The sequence below is a fragment of the Saccostrea cucullata genome, unplaced genomic scaffold (genome assembly GCF_032062105.1).
Source record: "Saccostrea cucullata isolate Sc308-1 unplaced genomic scaffold, CSIRO_AGI_Scuc_v1 ctg2691, whole genome shotgun sequence".
NCBI classification, from domain to species: domain Eukaryota; kingdom Metazoa; phylum Mollusca; class Bivalvia; order Ostreida; family Ostreidae; genus Saccostrea; species Saccostrea cuccullata.
This window is the reverse complement of record NW_026924461.1, coordinates 1-22,943: the sequence shown is the minus strand read 5'-3', so window position 1 is coordinate 22,943 and position 22,943 is coordinate 1. Positions and strand designations below refer to the sequence as shown.

The 22,943-nt window shown below is 36.5% G+C and overlaps 2 protein-coding genes across 2 annotated transcripts; one reads left to right on the top strand and one right to left on the bottom strand.

Annotated features, from left to right (window-relative positions):
- Window positions 1–17,551: 17,551 nt before the first annotated feature.
- On the top strand, window positions 17,552–19,185 carry LOC134266474 (uncharacterized). Its single transcript, XM_062748704.1, has 4 exons — window positions 17,552–17,575; window positions 18,203–18,451; window positions 18,563–18,799; window positions 18,909–19,185. The coding sequence occupies exons 1-4, from the start codon at window positions 17,552–17,554 to the stop codon at window positions 19,170–19,172; spliced, it is 774 nt and encodes a 257-aa protein (XP_062604688.1). The 3' UTR covers window positions 19,173–19,185.
- Window positions 19,186–19,222: 37 nt separating this feature from the next.
- LOC134266469 (uncharacterized) lies at window positions 19,223–22,939 on the bottom strand (the record flags this gene model as incomplete). The annotated part of the gene is made up of 8 exons (XM_062748700.1): window positions 19,223–20,511; window positions 20,874–21,038; window positions 21,140–21,357; window positions 21,517–21,621; window positions 21,752–21,828; window positions 22,032–22,268; window positions 22,387–22,669; window positions 22,769–22,939. Coding segments are annotated over 8 exons (1,509 nt in total), but the record flags the coding sequence as incomplete, so codon positions are not given.
- Between the last annotated feature and the right edge of the window lie 4 nt (window positions 22,940–22,943).

Below are 22,943 nucleotides of genomic sequence, written 5' to 3'. Positions count from 1 at the left end.
AGATAATGTTTTGTTGGATGCTGAAATCAAACGGAAGAAGGATATGGAAATAACGAACAGTATTCAATCTCAACGTCCATTTAACAATTAAACAAAATAAGAGCAGAGCAAACACGGACCTCCGAAACATCAGAGGTGAGATCAGGTGCCATGGAGGAGTGAGCATCCCCTGTCGACCGGTCACACCCGCCGTGTGCTCGTTGTCATAATCAGGAATTAACGGAAAAAATCCGTGGTCAATTCAGTGTATAAATAATGGACTAACAATTGGTATGAAAAACGTCAGTCAGCATTTTATTCAATGATAAATTGTATTTGCTGACAAGGTCATTGTATCGACCATAGAATTTACGAAAAGATGACTTTAAACGAGACTGTTGATATTCTTGTTTCATCAACTTGCTTGTCAATAATTTACGTCGTTTAAGAAATTGTTCATACGTAGAGCATGCTCTTGCGTATCGAATCAACTGAGATATAAATACTCCGTATGCAGGTGATGAGGGTATATTGCTGCATAAGTAAGGGAAGTTGACGATAGAAAAGTTAAAGTCATCACGTTTATCATAAAGCTTGGTTGTTAGATTACCATTAGTGTTTTTTTTCAAGTAAAATATCCAAGTATGAAGCAGAAGTGTCGGACTCTGTGGTATCTTTTATCTCAAGCTCACCAGGATAAATCGTGTCGACGTAGGAATGGAAATTATCATTATTAATTGACAATACGTCGTCGATATATCTAAATGTCGAGTTGAAGGCCACAGCAAGTGTTTTCTTCTTTTCACGCAAAAGATTTTGCATAAATTCTGCTTCATATGAATATAAAAATAAGTCTGCTAATAACGGAGCGCAATTTGTACCCATGGGAATTCCAATAGATTGTTGGAATACCTGGTCTCCAAAAACCACATAGATATTGTCAATCAGAAACTCAAGCATCTTCTTGATGTCAACTTTAGAGGTATTTTACTAATACAAAGTCTGTAAACGGGCAGAATGGATATGCAACACATGCAATTCAAGTTTAAAAGAAGGTCGAACTCCAAAACTCTCTATTGCAAATGGAATGATATGGATTCAAAAACCAAGTGAATTGCATTTGTTACCATTGGAAGAAAGACTTGTATCCTTGAGAATTCCCTTCATGCAGATAAGAGAATTACCAAGAGGAGGGCAGTATTCTGTTAAAGGAAATGTTGTAAATGTGCCAGTTGACATTCAACCAACAATCAATAGTCTTCCCAGGAGACTTGATGAAAATATTACAAGACCTGTAAAGTTAAAAAGAAAACTATCTTTTCAGCACTCTTATTGTCATGAAAATATCCGATCTACAAAGGTTCTGATTGCTTTACATTGGTTAATGAAAAACAGTGAATATTATCAGAATTCAAACATTAACATAGATGACAACTGGTTCCATGAGGTCACCAATTCTGCAAGTGAATTAATGAGAGAGTTTATAGAGGGCCACATCAATGAAGATTCAGCAATGCATGACCAATTAGATGAATAAGACTCGGACGAATTCTGTGAAGTTGATAGTAGTGGTAAGGATGGAAATTGTGATACACTTCTAGACAGTAACTCATATGACATGAATCAGATCTTCACATTTGCTCCAGGAGAGGGACAGCGTCCAATTAGTTTGTATCAAGATCAAATGGCTGAGTATTTGTCATTTCCAACAATATTTTGTGGTAAAGGAAGAGTAGAAAATGATCAGCGTCAAGTACCTGTTTCAAATGCTGATATTGCCAAGTGGGAATTACGAAGTGTTGATAGACGTGCTGCACAGTCAGTACCAAATTTGTTTTTCAAATTGAAAAAAATTCAACTAAAACAGGTAACAGACAAATGCAATTTAGCCCTTAGGAAGTGCAAAACAAAGGGGAAAACCTTTACTGCAAATGAAATAAGAAATCCTGATCAAATCAATGACATTGTAAGACACAATTAGGGATTCTATGTTTTCAAACAGTTGAGAAATTCTCCTCCTTATCTTGAAACAAGAAAGAAAGATATATGTTTTTGCAATGATACGACAGCTTGGTCTACCAACTTGGTTTACGTCCTTTTCTGCTGCAGATACACGTTGGAATGATCTGATCAGAGCACTAGGAGTTTTAAACGATGATAAACAGTACACAGATTCTGAAATTGAGAGCATGACATGGACTGAAAAGTCAAAGTTAATTCAGAAAGACCCAATTACATGTACAAGGTATTTTGATCATCGTTTTCGGACTTTTTTAAATACTGTGCTTAAGAGTGATCATCATCCTATTGGCAAGATACAGGACTTTTTCTATAGAGTTGAATTTCAACAAAGGGGATCACCACATGTTCACATGATTGTTTGGATTGAAAATGCGCCAAAATACTTAGAAAATGATAACAAGGAAATTGATGCATTTGTTGACAGCTACTTGAAGTGTGAAAGGAATACAGAAGACAATTGATAGAATTGCAAGTACATAAACACTCACAAACATGCAAAAAAAAAAAGGAAAGGCTGTTTGTAGATTTGGATTTCCACTTCCACCACTCCAAGCTACTATGATATTGGAACCTTTGGACAGTGACATTGAGAAATACAAGAAAATGCATAAAACTATGCAAGATAAAGTGAATGACTTGAAAGATGGATGTGACATAAGCTGCACTTTCCAAGACTTTTTGCAGAATGTACTACAACTATCTGAAAATGATTATATAAAATGCATCAGAAGTTCTTTGAGAATACCCAAGGTATTTTTAAAACGTAAACCCTGTTACTTGAGAGTGAATGCTTACAACAGTACTCTTCTTCATGCATGGGAAGCAAACATTGATATTCAGTATGTTTTGGACCCATATGCTTGTGCAATGTACATTGTCTCATACATAAGTAAATCCCAAAGAGGCATGAGTGATCTGTTGAGTAGAGCTGCAAAAGAAGCAAGAGAGGGCAATCTTGACATAAAGAGACAAGTTAGAAACATTTGAAATCAATTTCTTAACAGTGTTGAAGTTGGAGCACAAGAAGCAGCATATCTGATTTGCAAATGCCACTTACAAAAGCATCAAGAGATGTTATGTTCATAAACACATCGCCAGTTGATGACCGTGTGATACTTGTCAAACCTGATTCAGAACTCGAATTGTTGAATGCTAATTCCACAGACATAGAATGCAGTAACATAGTCAAAAGATAGTGCAAAACGTCCAAAACAACTTGAAAACTGGTGTTTAGCTGACTATGTGTCACAGTTAGAAGTTGTTTTCCCAAAGGAAAGTATAACTGAGCTGTCTGAAATGGAAACAAATGATGATGAAAGGCACCAGTCAGAAAATGCAGATAGTGGAATTGATATTGAGGATGACTTTAAAGATGACAGCACATTCGTTGTGTTGAGAAATGGAATCAAAATTAAGCGCAGAAGAACACCAAGAGTTATAAGATATGTGCGTTATAGCTTAAAGAAAAACCCAGAAAATTACTATAGAGAAAAACTAATGCTGTTTACTCCATGGCGAAATGAATGTTCTGATCTTCTGTGTGGACAGCAGAGCTTTGAGCAGTCATTTAACCAGAAAAAAATTTTTCTTAGCTCAGAAAATCAAACAGTATGAACACAATGCTGATACGCTTGAGCAGGCAGAACAGATGGCACAGGATGATTTGAGAGAAGCATATGATGAATTAGCTCCTGGTGCTCAACAAACTGAGGCAGAAGATGAATATGAAGGAAATGTTGATTCTGAAACATTTGTTCACTTTAATCCAGAAAGGCCAATTGAACAGAGAGAGTATGATATAGGAAGTGATGTTGGAATTCCATCAACAAGACAACTGAATGAGCAGAGTTCTGTTAGATTACCTGATGATGAGTATTTAAAGCTTGTAGCCAGTTTAAATTTGAAGCAACGTGAATTCTTCAATCATGTTATGCAATGGATCAAGTCTTAACAGGAACCTATTCATGCAAATCTTTCAGGAGGTGCAGGAGTTGGGAAGTCAGTGTTAATCAGAGCGCTTTATCAAGCTTTACATCGGTATTTATGTGCTAAGGAGGGTGAAAATTCAGATGATATACGAATTCTTCTTTGTGCATACACTGGTAAAGCTGCATTTAACATTGGTGGTCAAACAATTGCTTCAGCATTTCACCAGAAAATTAACCAAAGGCAGCAAAACATGCATTGTGATGAACTCAACACATTTAGAACTAAGTATAGAAATTTGTCAGTAGTCATCATAGATGAAATTTCGATGGTTGGCAATGCAAAGTTGGAATTTATCAACACAGGATGAAAAGCCAGGTTTCCCAAATTTGGAAACCCGATGGAAACATATGGGAATCGTGACATCAGTAGTTTCCATATAGTTTCCATTTTTTGGAAACCACATAGTGGTTTCCACATAGATTCCCGACATGGAAACAATCAACCTGTGGTTTCCCGTAAGTTTCCCAAGATAGGAAACCATGGAAACATACCCAGGTGGTTTCCACATAGATTCCCGACATGGAAACAACCAACCTTTGGTTTCCCGTAAGTTTCCCAAGATATGAAACCATGTAAACATGCCTCAGTGGTTTCCATACAGATTCCCGACATGGAAGCCACCAATGTGTAGTTTTCCCCATGTTTCCAAGGCAGGGAAACTTTGAATGTATATCTCAATGCTAACCACCTACCTTTTATTTTACAAAAAGTTAAATATTTAATTATGTTAACATATTTTTACCAATTATAGAAATATTTCAAAAGTGTTTACATGCTGTATCAAAATAATTAACTTCAAACAGTTAAAATAACTAGATACGTATTTCTATGTGTCACTGATTAATTTAATATTTCAGCACCGTGAACGCAATTCAATTTTAATTTAATTTTATTGAACTGAATTATATTTGATTTAATTAAATTTTGAATTTGATTTATCACATAAGTTTTGGTAAACTCGTATAAAATGCGTGAAGTGGAATAGAAAAAAGTAAGTGCATGCAGTTATGTAGAAATCAATCATTTCCGATCCCACTTTCTTGAAGCTGTCTATGATGAATGTTCCTTTGAAAAAATGGAAGAGCTAAGTAAGGGTACATTTAATGAAATTATTTACAGAAAAGGTTTACTAAAAAGTCGATTAAAAAGTAAATAAAGAAATATGTCAAGTTACGATTACTGATTAAGGACAGGTGAAACGTTCCTCAATAAAATAATTAATTTTTTTTTCCAATATTTTGCAATTGACATTGAAGAATTATTTTTACATAATTACATGTTTTCACAAGACATCAAGGTACCTTACCAGGCATTTGTGTTAGATACCAGAGGTTGGCATTTCTTATATACCGGGGTAATCCGTCAGGAAAAAAATACTTCAGTTGGTTTGTCAAAATTACATTTTTAGTGTTTCAAGTTTTTAAATACAAGTTTAGAAAGTGATAATAAAAGATTTTGTTTTAATATGAATTAATATATTAATATAAACTGGTCAGATTAGAATCATTCATCGAATTGGCTGGGGGTTAAATATTATCATACTAATACTTTACTATTAATAGTGAATATTGTTTTTTTTTTTTTTTAAATTTATTAGATTATTATTTTTATCATTGGGGGTGGGTGGGTTGCTTTTCATTTTTCCCTGAGAAGCCCCCCCCCCCCACACACACACAAAAACAAAATAACGCTTTTGAAAAATTCACTATGGTCGGCCTGTGTAATTAGGGACACCTGTCCTCACGTGCCATTTCAGGTGGAGACACGTGCCGCGAAGACACCTGTCACTGTGTATTTTTTGTATATTCTATGTGAATTGAGACGGTTTTGTGCCTAAAGGGAACAATAGGCTGTTGTCGAGCATATACACACACAGACTCCGACCGAAAATCCCTTTGAATTAAGATGATGATTCGTGTTTCTTTTATCATTTAAAAAATTGTATATTCCATAAATAAAGTTATACAAAAGAACATATTTATAAAATAACCTACATTTAAGAAGTTCAATGAAAGAACAAACTATTTAGAATTTTTATTTCAATTTTCATTACTGATTTAAAATAAAACTATCCTCTTTGGAAATTAAATAATTTTCTATAGGTATTGTCTATTGAATAGATCTTAATTCTCGTCGTGTATAATATTAAATCAGAATGACGTTAATAGATCAACGTGAAAACAAAACTGTATTTAATATTGTTGATGGGTTTTTGTGTGAAATTTGTAATCTAACGTACCACATAGACATTTATTAGATAAATGTTTATAATATAATTCATCACATAAATCTTTTTTTTTCTTTCCTTTATTTGCTCAAATATGAACGCAGATCCCCGTGTAGTAAACGCCTGCACTTTTCGCATGAAATTACAATGAAGGGTCCTAAATGCACATGCATTATATTTAACAAACTTTTTTCAGCCATTTTTTTTTCTCCAAAGGCCATTGCTTTAGATAAAGAAAAGTCTATAATATTTTGCATGATTTTGTTTTTCTTAAGAACAATGGCTTTTAAAGTAGTACATGCTTCTAAAGGCAATCTATTAAAAGAATTACTTGTATAATTAATTCATTGTATAATTGTCACAGTTGTATTTTTGTTCAGTTTTTGTTGATTTCATTCTATAAAGGTATGAAGTTTGTCAATACTTCAACAAACATTTCTTTATCTATGTTTTGCACTACTTTATTTTTATTCGCCGACATGCTACTCTTTTTAAAAAAAACTTGGGTGACTAATAGACTCGATCTTCAGGCCTGTAGGAAAGTAATTTCCGTTAGAGTAATAAACTAACCGGGATTTTATTTTTACTAACATACCTTACCAGATTTCTTAACAAAAAAAAATTATAGAAATACAGGGCGGGACCAGCTAAAGCTGTATGCATAAGCACAGTCCTGCACATCAACGAGTATAGATGACTTTCGACATAATCTTTCCCATGACTTCACTTATACCAATCACGCCTAAAATACTGAATTAAAATACTGTTATATTTTCCTGCCTTTGATAAGATGTTAGTTTTGTTCCGCCTAGAGATATAACTCTCCTAAGAAAGAGGTTTTCAACATTCCGATTCATTTAACAAATTTTTTACGTGTTAAAATTATGTGGGAAATTTTTTTTTTTTTTAGCTTTTTTCCGTGTTAAAATGATGTGGGATTTTTTTTTAACTAAAGGCCAAGGAGTTTAAAGTACAATGTACATGTAGCAATTAGAGAAAAGTCGAGCAGGTCCACCAGTAATATTGATAGCATGCACAAAATCTAATTAAACCCCAAAAAGGAGGGAGTTCAATTAGTAATTTAATCCCCCCCAAAAAAACACAACAATTTATTAGCAATGAACTATTAATCACCGAACTTTTCAATCATCACTATTGAAATAAAAAAAAACTGTTCTTGATAATCATATTATAATTGTAGCTAATTTTCATGCCTTTTAGGATTCCCGTGGAAAGTTCACAATAAAAAAAATGTGCTTTTACAAATTTAACATCTTTTGGTGTGACATTATAAATTCATAATCATACATGTAACAGTTAAAAGAAGTTGGGAGAGGGGGATTACTTTCAGCAAGGACGGCCACTACCAACAACCAAGCCCCGAAACCCATATCACGAAGGCAAATAAGTTGAGGTGTCAAGCAAGAAACAATTTTTTCTGCTCTTGCATCATGTATTTAACCGCTTTTTTTTCTAAATATACAGTACTAGGCCTACAAATCATATCGGCAAAAATATTTAGGAGCCGCTCTTTTTATTCCATGAAAAAGCGGAAAACTTAATTGAATTCTAATATGAGATCTCATAATCACACTTAATCATAGTGAATGAAAACAGTTTATATTTCCCATCCTGCATCGCTCTCTGGGCGCTTTATTTCATTGGTCAATTTCCCGAGGCGCCATTTTTGGAGGATCGAGAAGGACGAAGAAGAAGGTGTAAGCAGCTGATAAATGTGAAAAGTTAAGATGGTTTCACAACACAGTGTCTTTAAGACTGTGATAAATGCAATGAACAACGATGAAGGATTAGTGTACGTGTGGCAGATACATATTTTATTAATTTTCCATGCATACATTTATTTATTATATACATGTATGGTAATTATGATTTATTATATTTAATTTGATTTGAAATGCACATGTTGAATAATATACTTATTCAGTTTAAAGCCTTTAGTGTGCATTCACCCATGTCTGTCAAAGGTGTATATAGGTAGAAATGGCCTTAGGTCATTAATTATATCCAGGCCTAATGTTGGATGTTTCTTTTAATTTCATTGGTGTTTTACTTTGTGTTTTACTTGGGGATTGGTTAGTATTTTTCCCTCCAGAAGGTTTTTGGTTTTCTGGACATTCTTTGTCCAGAGTTTGGTCAGTGATGATGTATTTATAGTGTGCTGACATTTTGACAATCAGACCTTATCATAGAGACTGACTTTCTTCTCCTTCTGACCACTCAGACTATGATTTGTACATCTGCTGCATTGCTGCTTGCTGTTATGTATACACACCTATTCCCAAAGAATGGGTTTAAATCATATCTGGTAAATAAAGTCTTGTCCAAGAACCCTGAACAGGTCGTTAGTCTTCATTCGACAACCCCCAAGCCTGTTACATTTGGCGCCCACGTTGGGACAAGACGACGCCAGAGGAATTCCTGAGTACCTTGGAGAAGATTCTCACCATTTCCACCCTGTGAAGTACGTCCTTTGGCCATGAACTGATTATTCGTGTAACCTCATGTGTATCTGAACTTTTGGATCCACCACCGATCTGCGTAGTGCTACGACCGTGAACGTGACCTGCAGGCCTACTCGTGCACGGCATCCGGTGAGCTCACAGACATTTGAATGTGTATATATTTTTGTTAATTGTGTTTTGTGTATTTATTCTATTCTGATTGGTTTAACTTATAAGTATCAGCTGATCGGTAAGTCATGTATATACCTGTAGATTAGAATTTTTGTCTGTCAAGTTTTTGAAAGGTATAAGCTGTATTTTTAGGATTTTTCATTGTTAGACACCAAGGTTATATTCTGTTGAACATTGGGTACCCAGATTATTTTACATATTGATTAGAACATTTTATTATTTGATTATTTATAAAGTGCCATATTATTAGATCTTAGTGTAAGATAGCCGTAAGTGAGCGCAGAGTATAAGAGAACACCTGAATTGCACTTTATCCCAAATTCCTTGGTACCCATATTACTACTTACAGTAACATCATGGAGTAGGTACTAATTATCTATCACTTTGAACCACACAAGACAGTAAGACAGACCAGACAGTTTACAGGTAAATAGTTGTCATATAAGGTTGTTTGCAAATTGATTGAAGGAGCAGATTTTGGTTGGTTGATTGGGTTTTTATTTTATAGTTGTAAAAAGTTTGTGTTTTAAATCCCCTTGCCCATAGCTCTTTACTTTACATTGCATTTTAATTCAGATAAATTGAAAACCCTTAGTATAGAATAGTACATATCTCTTATTTTCAGCCGCGTTCCCTTTTGTTTTCTTTCGTAAATCCGTCAGGTTCGTTTTTCTACTTTCTGTTTACAGCTAGCTTTGCGTTTATTTTCGATCGAGCCCGATTTTGCGATACCGGAAGTTTCGTTTTTGTAAACACGCGATTTTGGTTTTTGCTTTAAAATTTGTTTAGTTTAGCTTTATTTATTGAGTATTTACTTCATTTTAACATTTATTTAGTGAAGTAGTTACTTATTTACTTCTGTCCTAGTATTAGCGGAGCAGCAGCGGATTTTTCAGGTAAATTGTTGAATAAAATACTTTGAAAGTTACAGTAGTTTGAAATCAGCTGTTTTTGTATTGTAATTCTTTGAACTTGTTTTCAGCTTATCAGTTTCCGAGCCGTCCGGTAAACTTAAATTTTTATTTCAGCATTTATTTTCAGGGCATCCCTGTACAACGCAGTAAATTCTAAATAATTATTTTGCTTTTCAGTGAACTCTAGTTTTGAATAGTATTGACAGTATTTATTTATACTTTATTTAGTTTATTTACAATCTTATATTGCAAACCGGAAGTGCAGTAGTCCACCGGAAATGCATATCTACTTTCACTTTGATTTAATTACAGATATTATGTAAATAATCCCTTACTATTTAAGTTCATTTTGAACTTACCCACCTGATTTGTTTACAATTTTCTCCAGTATTATTTAGTTCAGATTGAGCTAACGTTACCCTCCTGAGAATTTCTACACTGATTTTATTATTTTTTTTTCCTGCGTATAAATTTTGATATTACCCCTTTATTCATTGAATTGCTCACCTGAAACTTTAAAATATTTTTTTTTTCTCTCCTGTGTTTACTTAGTCAGTTTTTGACTACCCTCCTTGATTTACAAATTTGCTGATACATGTGTGCTTGAATTATTTTATTTTCCCTGTACATAATTTGTTGAAATCTTTTTACACGCTTGTTACCATCAATCTAAATCAATCATGTCAAACAGTGAGAAGGACAAAGAATCATCTGTGGAGTCGCCTAAGCCTATTATGTCAACTGAGGAGACCGAACAGCTTGTGAAAATGATAACTGCCATGGGAGTTAAACCAAAGTGTGATACACCACAAGATCTACTGAAATGGATGTCAGATATGGTAGGTAAAGAGGAACATGTTCCTGAATCTTTTTCAGTTAAGAAGGAACCCTCCACACCTATATCAAAACAGACGATGGAGTACCCTGTGACCTTCAAGCAACCCTTGCGCATATCCACATTTTCTGGAGGCGGAAAAGGAGAAACATCGTACGAGCTATGGCGATACGAGGTGACATGTCTATTGAAGGAAGGTCACTCTAAGGAATCCATACTGATGGCTATCAGACGTTCGTTGAAGGGAGAGCCAGCTAATGTATTGATGAGGCTAGGCACCATCAACAAAGTTGACGACATTATCGTGAAGTTCGATAGCATCTATGGGAGTGTATTAGAAACAGAAGATATTCTTGCAGAATTCTATAGTGCAAGACAAAAGGACACAGAGGACTGTGCTTCCTGGAGTGTGAGACTAGAAGATCTCATCACTAGAGCGATTCAGAAGGGAAAGGTGTCCCCATTTGGAGCAAACGAGATGCTGAGGACCATGTTCCATAAAGGATTACGGCCAGATCTCAGAGATATTACAGGACATCTCTTCCAGACCATTCTTGATTTCGATAGGCTGCGAGTTGCTATACGGAAGGTAGAGACAGAGCATGTGCCAGTAGCGAAGCCAAAACAAGCCATTGTGAAAGCTGCGACAAGTGATGAACGGTTTGATCAGCTTCAGGCTCAACTCAACCAACTTTCAACGCAGATGGCACAGATGAGGCAGCCATATCCTCAATATCATCAACCTAGATTTAGACAGCCATTCCAAAGAGGACGAAAAAATCCTAGAGGATATATGTCACAAGCAAGAATGCCTTTTAACCAGAGAGTGCCAATGGATGAGTCACAGCCTACACCTTCACCCAGAATGCAGCAAAGTAAGGTGATATGCTACCGTTGCCATCAAGAAGGACACATTGCTCTTGGATGTAGAGTTCTCCTCGATCATCAGCGATCAGCCCAGTTAAACTCCAACAGGCCAAATCCTGGGGCCAAGGGTCTGGCCATGCCAAATACAGGTCCAAGTCCAAAGAATTAGTAGGCGAGGCAAATGAAGTGACTGTGGCAATCAACGATGTTACTTGTGCAGCATTACTGGATACAGGTGCAACAGTTTCCACCATCAGCACAGATTTTTATAAGAGACACTTATCTCACATTGAGATGCACCCAGTTGAGGACATTTTACATATAGAGTGTGCTGACGGAGAACAGATGCCTTATTTTGGATATGTTTGTGTGACCTTAACTGCTTATGGAACGCCACTTGATGTATTAGAGAACTGCCTATTCCTCATAGTACCAGACAGCACTTATAATTCTCGGGTACCAGTACTCATCGGAACTAACATCATTAACCGATTGATGGAAAATGCACGAGAAGAATTTGGCTCAAGATATCTACAAGATGCTGATCTCCATACATCTTGGTATTTATCGTTTAGATGTATGAACTTAAGGAGCAAAGAACTGCAGAGGAATGGAAACAAGCTTGGCATCATCAAGTCAGCAGAACCTCAAAGGATAACTATACCACCTAATGGATGTGTTGTGGTCCAAGGATATTTGGATAGAAAGTTGCCTTACCATCAAGTCCTTACCATGCTACAAGCAACGAAACGCTCCAGTATCCCAACTGATTTGGACATCACACCATCATTACATCTCTACAACTTTGAGGATAGCCACAACATTCCAGTTGAAATAAGCAACGTCACCACAAGAACAGTTTCTATTGCACCGAGAGCCATTCTATGTGAGCTGCAACCAGTGACTATTTTGGAAACAGAGATGCCTAAGTCATCATTTATGCCGGAAATGGACAAATTATTTGAGAAAATTAAGATCTCACAAGATATCTCATCAGAGGAGCAGAGGAGATGTAAAGATCTGATCTTGGAGTATGCAGATATTTTCTCAAAGGGTGCCACAGATATTGGTACGACGGACAAGGTGAAGCATAGGATAGACCTGCATGATCCAACACCCTTCAAGCAGAAATATAGAAGGATTCCTCCTGCTGCCATTGAGGAAGTTAGGACACACATACAGGAACTTCTAGCAAGTGGTGTCATACGTCCATCCCATTCACCATTTTCCTCTAATGTGGTCCTTGTTAGGAAACATGATGGATCATTACGCCTCTGTATAGATTACAAACAGCTGAACTCGAGAACCATCAAAGACAACTATGCCCTTCCACGGATAGACGAGATCTTAGATTCATTATCAGGGAACAGATTCTTTACAGTACTCGATATGAAGTCAGGTTATCACCAGATTGAGATCGAAGAGGCACACAAAGAGAGGACTGCGTTTACTGTGGGGCCATTGGGATTTTATGAGTTCAACAAGATGAGCTTCGGACTAGCCAATGCGCCTGCCACGTACCAGCGTCTGCAAGAACAGTGCCTAGGTGACTTACATTTAAAGATCTGTTTTATCTACCTTGATGATTTGATAATTTTCTCTAAGACTTTTGATGAACATCTTCACAGATTAAGACAAGTTTTTGACCGGATTAGACAGTTTCATCTAAAATTTTCTCCAAAGAAGTGTTCATTCTTCATGAATAAAGTAAAGTACATTGGACACATTGTTTCTGAAGAGGGAGTGCAAGCAGACCCTGACAAGATAGACAAAGTTAAGAATTGGCCTACCCCGTCAAACCCAGAGGAAGTAAGATCATTTCTAGGATTTGTCGGTTATTACCGAAAGTTTATACAGAATTTTGCCAAGATTGCACGTCCGCTCATAGATATTATGGCTACTGGTAAGAAGACTCGGAACAGAAAAGAACAGTCTCCAAAGTGGAAGTTGGGTGAGCAACAAGCACAGGCTTTTCAGGTGTTGAAGGACAAGCTTACTACACCCCCTATACTTGCCTATCCTGATTTCACCAAGCCTTTCGAGCTGCATACAGATGCCTGTGGAACAGGACTTGGAGCCGTTCTATATCAGGAGCAAGATGGACACAACCGAGTTATCGCATACGCCAGCAGAGGATTGTCCAAATCTGAAAGAAATTATCCGACACATAAGCTGGAGTTTTTAGCTCTTAAATGGGCGATAACGGAGAAATTTTCAGATTACCTCATGGGTCAGACGTTCTCGGTATATACCGACAACAATCCATTGACGTATGTGTTGACCTCCGCCAAGCTTGACGCAACTGGACATAGGTGGATTGCTGCCCTTTCTGCATACCAGTTCACCATTACGTACAAGCCTGGTAGGACCAATGCGGATGCTGATGCCCTTTCAAGACTTCCAGAGACTCTTAGTACAGAATCAGTCAGAGCTATTTGTAACCTGGAAGAAGGACATCCCCTCATTGAGACTTTACCTGTACATCTCGCAGTTAGCCAAGATATTAAGTCACCAATCCAGGATTCTGACATATTCCAGAGGATAGATCTCCACGACATACAGAAGAAGGATCCATTTATATCTATTTGGAAGGAGTATGTCAAGAATGGTAAGAGACCAAAGAAAGATACCATGACAGGAGATCTGGATAAAGCCATGTACCAGAATTTCAGGAAGTTCAGGATTGTTGATGATTTACTGGTGCGAGTTAAATGTGCAGAGGATGACACTGAACATCGACAAGTGGTTGTTCCTATAGAAGTTGTTCCTACTATCCTTGATTTCCTCCATAACCAGATGGGACATCCTGGCAGGGAGAGAACAACATCATTAGTTATGGATAGGTTTTATTGGCCAAGGATGCGGCGAGATATTGCTATTTGGATAGAAGAGTGCGACAGGTGTCTAAAGTTCAAGTCTCCAGATAACCAACGAGCATCCATGGTCAACATTTCAACATGTCAACCTATGGAACTTGTATGTATAGACTATTTGACTCTGGAACCTTCAAAAGGTGGAATACAGAACATTCTTGTAATTACAGACCATTTCACTAAATTCGCCATCGCCGTTCCTACTAGAAATCAGACAGCTAAGACAACAGCGGATGCTTTATTCAATAACTTCATCATACCTTACGGACTTCCAAACAAAATTCATTCAGATCAAGGAGCCAACTTTTCAAGTAAATTAATTCAGGAACTTTGTCAGCTTACAGGTATATCTAAGTCCAGAACAACACCATATCATCCAATGGGAAATGGTGTCACTGAACGTTTCAACAGGACTTTGATTTCCATGCTAGGAACACTACAGCCCAACCAGAAGTCAAACTGGAAATCATACATAGGCCCACTTGTCCACGCTTATAATGCTACCAAGCATGAGACTACAGGCTATTCACCATTTTTTCTAATGTTTGGTAGGGAGCCAAACTTACCTATAGATTTGGTTTTTGGGTTAGATAATGGTGAAAAAGCTAAGACGACTTCAGCTTATATAGAGAAGCTTAGACAAAGACTTACAGAAGCCTATGATGCAGCAAATACAGCTATTAGGAATAGCCAAGCTCGTCAGAAAGCGAACTATGATATTAAGACAAAAGGTGTTACTTTGGAGGTGGGGGATAGAGTGTTGGTGAAGGTTGTTGCCTTTGAAGGAAAACACAAGATCGCAGATCGCTGGGAGGATTTTCCCTATGTTGTCCTGGAGCAACCGAACTGTAACATCCCAGTCTACAAAGTGAAGAGAGAAGATGGAGAAGGAAGATGTAGAACATTGCATCGTAATTTACTTCTGCCAATTGGTTCTAAGATTTCCTCTTCACCGCCAACACCTAAACCAAGGAAGAAGACAGAAGATAAGAGAGAGATTGTTCAGACGAAACCACCCATCAGAGAGGATGAGAACGAGTCTGACGACAGTGATGAAGAAGTTATTATTCATGTAGAAGGTACCGGTACCACCGAAACTCAGAGCACATCTAAGGAGGACGCTCCTATTCCCATCAGTGTACCTGATGATGATGATGATGATGATGATGTTCCTGAGTCTGAGATGACAGTCATAGATGAACTTGATCCAGAGGATTCAGTTACTGCAGATGACCAAGATGAGACTGATGATATCTCCGAGCCTTCGCCACCTAGTACACCACAACCTGTACCAAGAGTATCAACAAGGAAGAAAGTAAAACCAACCTGGACAAAAGATTATGCTACGTCCCTTCAGCATCATCCAGAGTGGATGCAGAAGGCTGCTTACCTGGAAAAGATTGTAGAGGATGGAACTTTCCAGAAGCTAGATAAGGAGGCATCCAGAGCCCTTATCAGCATCATAACAGGTAAGTGATGTTTTAATTGTATATATTCTTTCTTTTATGCCGAAACACAGTACCTTGTGTCACATTCTGGGTCCTGGCAATGGCGCGGACGCCATTCTCACACCAGGGGGAGAATGTGGCAGATACATATTTTATTAATTTTCCATGCATACATGTATTTATTATATACATGTATGGTAATTATGATTTATTAAGGTCTTCCGTCTTCACGGAAGACCTTATAGTGATTCTATTGTTTCTTCTTCTTCTTATTATTATTTTTCCGTACACTAAATTTTGTGCACGCGATTTCTCGAAGACTACTGGGTGGATTTTCATAAAATTTACAGAAATTATGTGTTGTTATCTGAAGTTATTTTTTCCGAGAGATTTTTTGGAAATTCTCTTCTGGTGCCAAGTTACGGGACATTTTCTGAATTTAAAATGACATTTTGTCTACGGTTAATCTCAAGAACGGTAGAAGATATCAACATGAAAGTTTCAGGGATTATAGATCGTGATATTCACTATCCAGGACGCGACCTTTCGTTCGTCGTCAATACTTCCTGTCGTTAGGAGATGCGAATTGAAAAAAGCGTATTTTCTAACTTTTTTGTTTTCCAATAGTTTTTATTTATTTTTGGAATATTAATAGAGACCTTTCTATTGATGCTTACTATATAAGTTGTTTGATTATTGGTTAATCTGAACTCTAGATATTAATATTTGAAAATCTGAAGCGGGCCCAAGATGGCGGCTGCCTCTGTCAACTCCGCCATTTCGCGAGTAGGGGTTTATGGAGGCAGCTGAGCGTTTGATTAAACGATTGAGACATAAGGATACATGAAATGTAAAAAACTACTTCGACTCTAACGTAGAAGTAAAATGGTTAGAGGAGTTACGTCCCGTTATTGTTTATATTATAATAGCTAATCAATGTAAATATTGTAATTAATTGGTCAATTGACAAAAGAATTATACAAGTATTATTGATAAATGATGTTCTGTTAGAAAATAATAATAGTGTTGCCAAAAGAAAGGCAGTCTGTTGTATTTTATCAATATGATATCTGATAACTTATGATCATTGATGAAGTTGAGGTACAAGGGGGTAGTACAGCCAACTGTCTTGTGTCTCCACTTTGGTACAGAAACCAGTCGGTGTATCGATCAAATAGGATTGTGCAAAGTTGCTGTAGTTAGTGACTTGTTAAAATATAGTTGTGTGACGTTAGCTGTAGGTTTGTTATTAGGACAGAGAAGCTCTTACAAAGTTAAATCATACTGTGTAAGTACATTGTAGCTACTTGGCTAGAGTTATAATGGCAACTTGGGAAGCAGTAAGACACCAGGCAGGTGCTAAAGGCTAAATCAAGAGGCACCAGGCAGGTGGCTGTTGACTCATATAGTCAGTTGTATAGTGAGGCAATTGTCATATGGCACCAGGCAGATGCCGGTATTAACTGAAGATATATAATTGTACAAAGCACTTACGTCATTTGAGTTAAAGCCATATATGGCGTAACTGATCAAAAATATATATTTTTGAAAACCACAAAATCAAGTAAAGAAATATAATAAATACATTTAAATTAAAACTTTTCATAAAATTCTGAACACGGAGAACACCTCGTTTCAACTAATAATACGATTTTATCTTCCCTGTACATGCTGTAATGTGTTGAATATTAATGAGATCCGCCATGTTTAATACCACTGCGCATGACCGCGGGAAATTGCAGCATGGAAGCCACGATGGAAGAAGAGGTAAGTTTACGCTATTGTTTATGTAATAAAATCATGATTATATCTCGTAATATCGGAGGATTCGGTGGAATTCTATATCTGGGACATTATAATCTTGATAATGATTCAAATTAAAGGATATTTCTGTTATTTACATTGCCAAAACGTACGAAACATAATTAGTGACAGATAAGGGGGCCACATAAGGGGTATAGTTTTCCCTGTACACCTATTAAAAAGGAAATTCAATGTGAAAATGATGAATATCGATAACACAATGACTTTTAAGACTTTCAAAGACATATTCCCAGCATTTTTTTTATCGTCATTTGTTTATTTTTTACGGGAGGCATTCATTATTTCGTTTGTTTCGGTAATCGCCATACACAATCGTGTTGCGTAATAATGGAAAAGCACCCGTATTGTCATCTAATAATATACACATGTAAGTGTATCATAGTCATTCTTGAAAAAAAGGTTAAATATATACATCTCAGAATAATTGACTTGTTTTCATAAAATTTGACAAATACCAGCTGAATATTCCATAAAACATTTACATACGACATGGCAATGATATTTTTCACATGCAATGTTTTATAATTTATAGAATTGAAGATGATATGTTCCCATTTATTAACATTTTAGATTTCTAGTAGTGAAGGTTCAAGCCCTGTCAGACGACAAGGTTTACGCCCTAGAGCAGAGATTGTGTCGACATCGTCAAGCCCAACATCAAGCCCCACAAGAAGGGGAAGAGGAAGGGGTCGAGGAAGGGGTCGAGGAAGGGGTAGAGGAAGGGCCCGGGGTGCCAGAGGAAGGGGTAACGTGCAAAGAAGTAGACACAGAGGGGATGTGGCAGCAGATGCTGCCCTAGAACGTCAGAGGGTGTTTGAGGTATTGAATACTAGCTACCATTTTAAGATTTATCAAGCTCCAGTATTTTAAGATTTATAGTATTTTGTTATGGGGAATGTGTAATTATTTTTCATCTCTGGTATCTTTAAGGCACGCATTGAAGAAATGAGTGACCAGGAAAGAAAAGACCTTCTGCTAACAACAGGGAGAAATCACCCCAGTTTATTTCTGGATGTTATGGACAGGATACCACATGGTGGTTACCATCCTCAACCTGGTGGGAATTCCCCTGAATGGTGTACCTGCATGAAATGCAGAGAAATGCCAACACAAGTTGAACGACTATGCTGTGGAAGGCCACCAAACAACTGTCGATCTGACTTGCCGGTACATATTCATTTCCTTTGATTTGCTATGTGCAATATGAATAAAAAAAATGATTTTTTTGTATTTTATAGTCTCTCTATTTTATGCATATATGCTTCTTTCTTCATAGGATTTCAACCTTCTTGTGCTTGATGAACTCGTCCTGCAAATAGCACAGATGTATAGACAGGATGTCCTTGCCCTCCCTCAAGATGATGACTATAACAAGGGGAAAAGGCATGCTGGCTACAGACAGTTTATACTGTGGCACCATGGACGTTTAGGAGTGGGGGTCAGAAGGGTTATTCCAAGTTGCTGTGTGTGGGCAATTAGAGACAAATTTCCTGACCAATTTGGACAGTATCATGGTTTTGTACCGTCTCGTTTAGGCTAAAGTGGCATTTACTCTGTAATGTATCTTGTATCCAGTTAAACTAACTATTCACTTTCTGCTTTGCAAGTGTCTTGCTATTGTATGCATTGTGCATAATACTTGTAAATTTGATACGATCATTTGGATGTCCCAAAGTATTTGTTCAAAATTTGTATATATTTTACTTTTGGCTTTGTGCACAAGGATTGTCAGATTAGTACTTGGCTTTACAGCATTTTCACCTTATTGTGTATTTCTACTTAATTACTTGTTTTCATCTTTTGAATTGAGAGGTATGGTGATATAATAGTGGATCAAAGTTTAAAAAGGAATTATCAGTTTTCATGTCAAGAGAGGCAAGGCCACATTTATAATTTTTTATTACATAAAAGTTTTTTACATTTTAAGTTTTTTATTACATGTATAAACATTATTCCCCAAGCAGTGTCAATTCTCAGATAAGATGACTTAATATTGCTCTGGCTCATCAGTCTCTAATACTAGATGATTTGTCAACAAAAGATGTATTTTTATGTTAAAATCAATGTTTGTTTTGTGTTCCTAATCACCAGTATTGATGATGGTACCATTGAAAGCAAATTTTCTTTGTAAATAAAGTGGTATTCCTTGATGGTTTTTTTTTCTGTTATATTGTAACTTTAAAAAAAACTATGTCCAGGTTATATTGTTCAAACTTAGATCATTTCAAGATTTTTATTTGTTTAGCATCCACATGCGCCTTGGTTTTGACACCCCATGTCAGAAAAAAACCTGAAATGAATTATTCTATTCAAAGTCTTTGAATTCTATCAAGCTTACTAAATTTTTGTCTTGAATATGTAGGGTGAGGTATATTTCAAATATATATATACTTTCTTTTAATATACACCGACTAAAGAAATGAAGTGGGTGCTTACGAGTAAAAAATTGAAATGGCCTAAGTTCAACATTGCCTGGAATTAAAGGAAAATTAATTCCCAGAAGAATCTATTTTAAAACAAAACAGAATATTGAAGAATTCTAAAATTGTTGATTTCATTATTTTGCAATCTTTCATAAGACTACCAGGTACTTCATCAATATGTACAAATACACAAAATTAAGAGTTCATTTCTCAAATCGAGATCTCTGTTCCCTGGCAAGTTCTGCAGTTGGTGGTGGCGGCACAGGAGCAATAGACTTGGACAGTCGTCTAGGATCTCCCTCCTCCAGGTCCTGCTGTCTGTGGAACCCTTCCTTGTCCTCAATTCTCCTAGCCAGTACCCAGTCAATCAACATTTCTACATGTTCATAGGTCTTCTTTTCCTTGACTGGATACACGGTCCACCTGCCTGACTTCTTGTTGAATGTTCTCTGTAGTCTGAAGTATAAGTACTTATATTAGAATACAACTTCCATGGAAAGAGTCACTATTGACCAGCTTGAGATCCTCTAAACGCAAAGAAAAATTTAAAGATGGGATTTAAGGAAACTATACCAATTTTGGGCCGATTAGGGTATACAAGTAAAAAGAAATACAAACAAGCAGAAATTCAAATTTTATTGTATACATGTATTTCTGTTAATTTCATTAACATCAACATGGATACATTAAAGTTTTTATTATGTGAATAAAGCTCTTCAGTGAGAAGTGTTTAGAGCTTCCTTGACTTGCTTTTTCTTTCTGTCTTTCAATACAATAAACAAGAAAAAATTAAAGTTAAGTTTTAAGAATGACTATACCTCACAGTTCCATCTTTATTTTTGATGGGCTCTCTGTCTACATTTTGATTGTAGTCCAGGGCTGCTAGTAGATTTCTGGCCCGGTATACAGGTGGACTGTATGAGTATCTTTTCGAAGAATACATCAATATGACGTTGTGGTAGCTTTCTAGATCAGCTGTACTTCTGAAAAGTTACAATTATGAAATTCATACTTAGTTTGTGTTGGTTATTCCCAAATAATAAAAAAATGTCAAATCTTCAACATATAAATTTTGAAATCTTACCTAAAATTTAGGTAATAGTGTATGTTGTTAAGGAAGCGCTTGTCCAGGATAACTTTCCTTAAAGCTTCATGAGCTGGGCTGCCCTTTGTCATCCACACTTTGTCTCCTGTTGCTTCCGACAAAGGATCGTGAGCACATGCACTCACGCCTATTTCACTGTAAGGCAGTAACCACTCATGCTCATCCACCACGTGATGCAGAACACCAACCCACATCCCCTAAAAAACAATCACTTTTCTTACACAAATCATTTTTCAATTGCAGTCATTCAAGTTATATTTACACTGCACCAACAAAAAAATTTGGTACCTGTATTTTTGTTGCATTACTCATTTAAATGAATTTACTTTTGATGTTCACATGTACAGTGTACATACCATGAATTCATCCATGTTGCCTGCAGTTTTGCAAACATACCAAAAATGGTTGACAATGTCCCTGGACCATTTCTGCAACTCGCTGCAACTTTTATCCTGTCCTGCCTGCAGTAAAACATAACTTTAAAAACTCTTTATATTGACTAAGACATACACCAAATGTAGGATTTAATCTTCCCAAGCTAAAACTTGTATATAAATTCCAAATTATTACATGAATTTTTTCTTTACTTACCGAAATTAATTTTTTCCCCAGATTTTTAGCAGCATGCCATATGTCGTGGCTATGTTTTATATCTGGATAATCTTTCCCTACAACACAAAAATGCAAATATGAAAAAATTGTGAAACATGGATACTTTGGTGGGCCGGACAATGTTGTGAATTATAGACAATAGTACTTTTCTTATTTACCTTGATCTAAGGTAAATGACTTTTACCGAAGCATGATGTCATAATGCTATAACATCATTGTGCATGTACATTCTTACAAGTGTGCAACTTGAAATGCTTACGCATAAGGGCACCAATCTGGAGATGTGCATCTGTAACAACCTCTGTCACAACCAAATCCTTGTCCTGGAGTTCTTGCAAGCATCTAAGGAACCCGGCCTTCTCAAGGTTGCCACTTTTCCCCTCGGTTTCTCGTTTGTCAAGAGTCTTTACTGAGATGATTTTTTTGCTATTATCCTCCATACAAGTGTAGGTACAGTACTGGGCGCAATGTCCTGGACTGTCCATTCTACCATCCCCTGAAATATATTATATATATATGACATGTATTATAAAAAAATTTTGTTACATGTAATATTATAAATTAGGACTTGCCATCAGAATAAGTCAACATTGCGTGAAGAATACTTTTATTACCAAGAATAATGAGGTTTTTGTCAGTTAGCTCATCCATTATCTCCGCCTGTTTTGCTTTCCAGAGCTCATCAACAGCTGGCACAAGGTATCTGTTCTGTAGTCTTGTGAATGTTGATTGCCCTGGAAATCTTAACTTCAGAAACCTAGCAAAGAGTTCCATTTTTCGGAAATTGTTTCCCGAAAAAAGAATGGCAGCTGAGATCATCAAGTCTCCAGCATGTAGACCCCTGTTTAAGAGAGGTTGAGAGCACCATTTCTCAGCTTCATGAGATTTAGCACAAACCTATAAAATAAAGAAATTCTATTGAAATAAACATTTATACTGTATTTTATTTTTATTGTATGCATACCATTGCAATATATGGCTGTCATTAAAACGTACCCATTTCAAATACAATGCCGATCCAACGTGATGTACAACGATGTTTACATCCTCCCCGCAACCTTCCACTTGACAAACCCTGGTCACTTTAAGGTTTGCTAAAGCTATTAGCTGGTCCAGGAAAACTAGAGTCATTACATTTGTTTTCACTTTATCTGGAATGTCATCAACATGA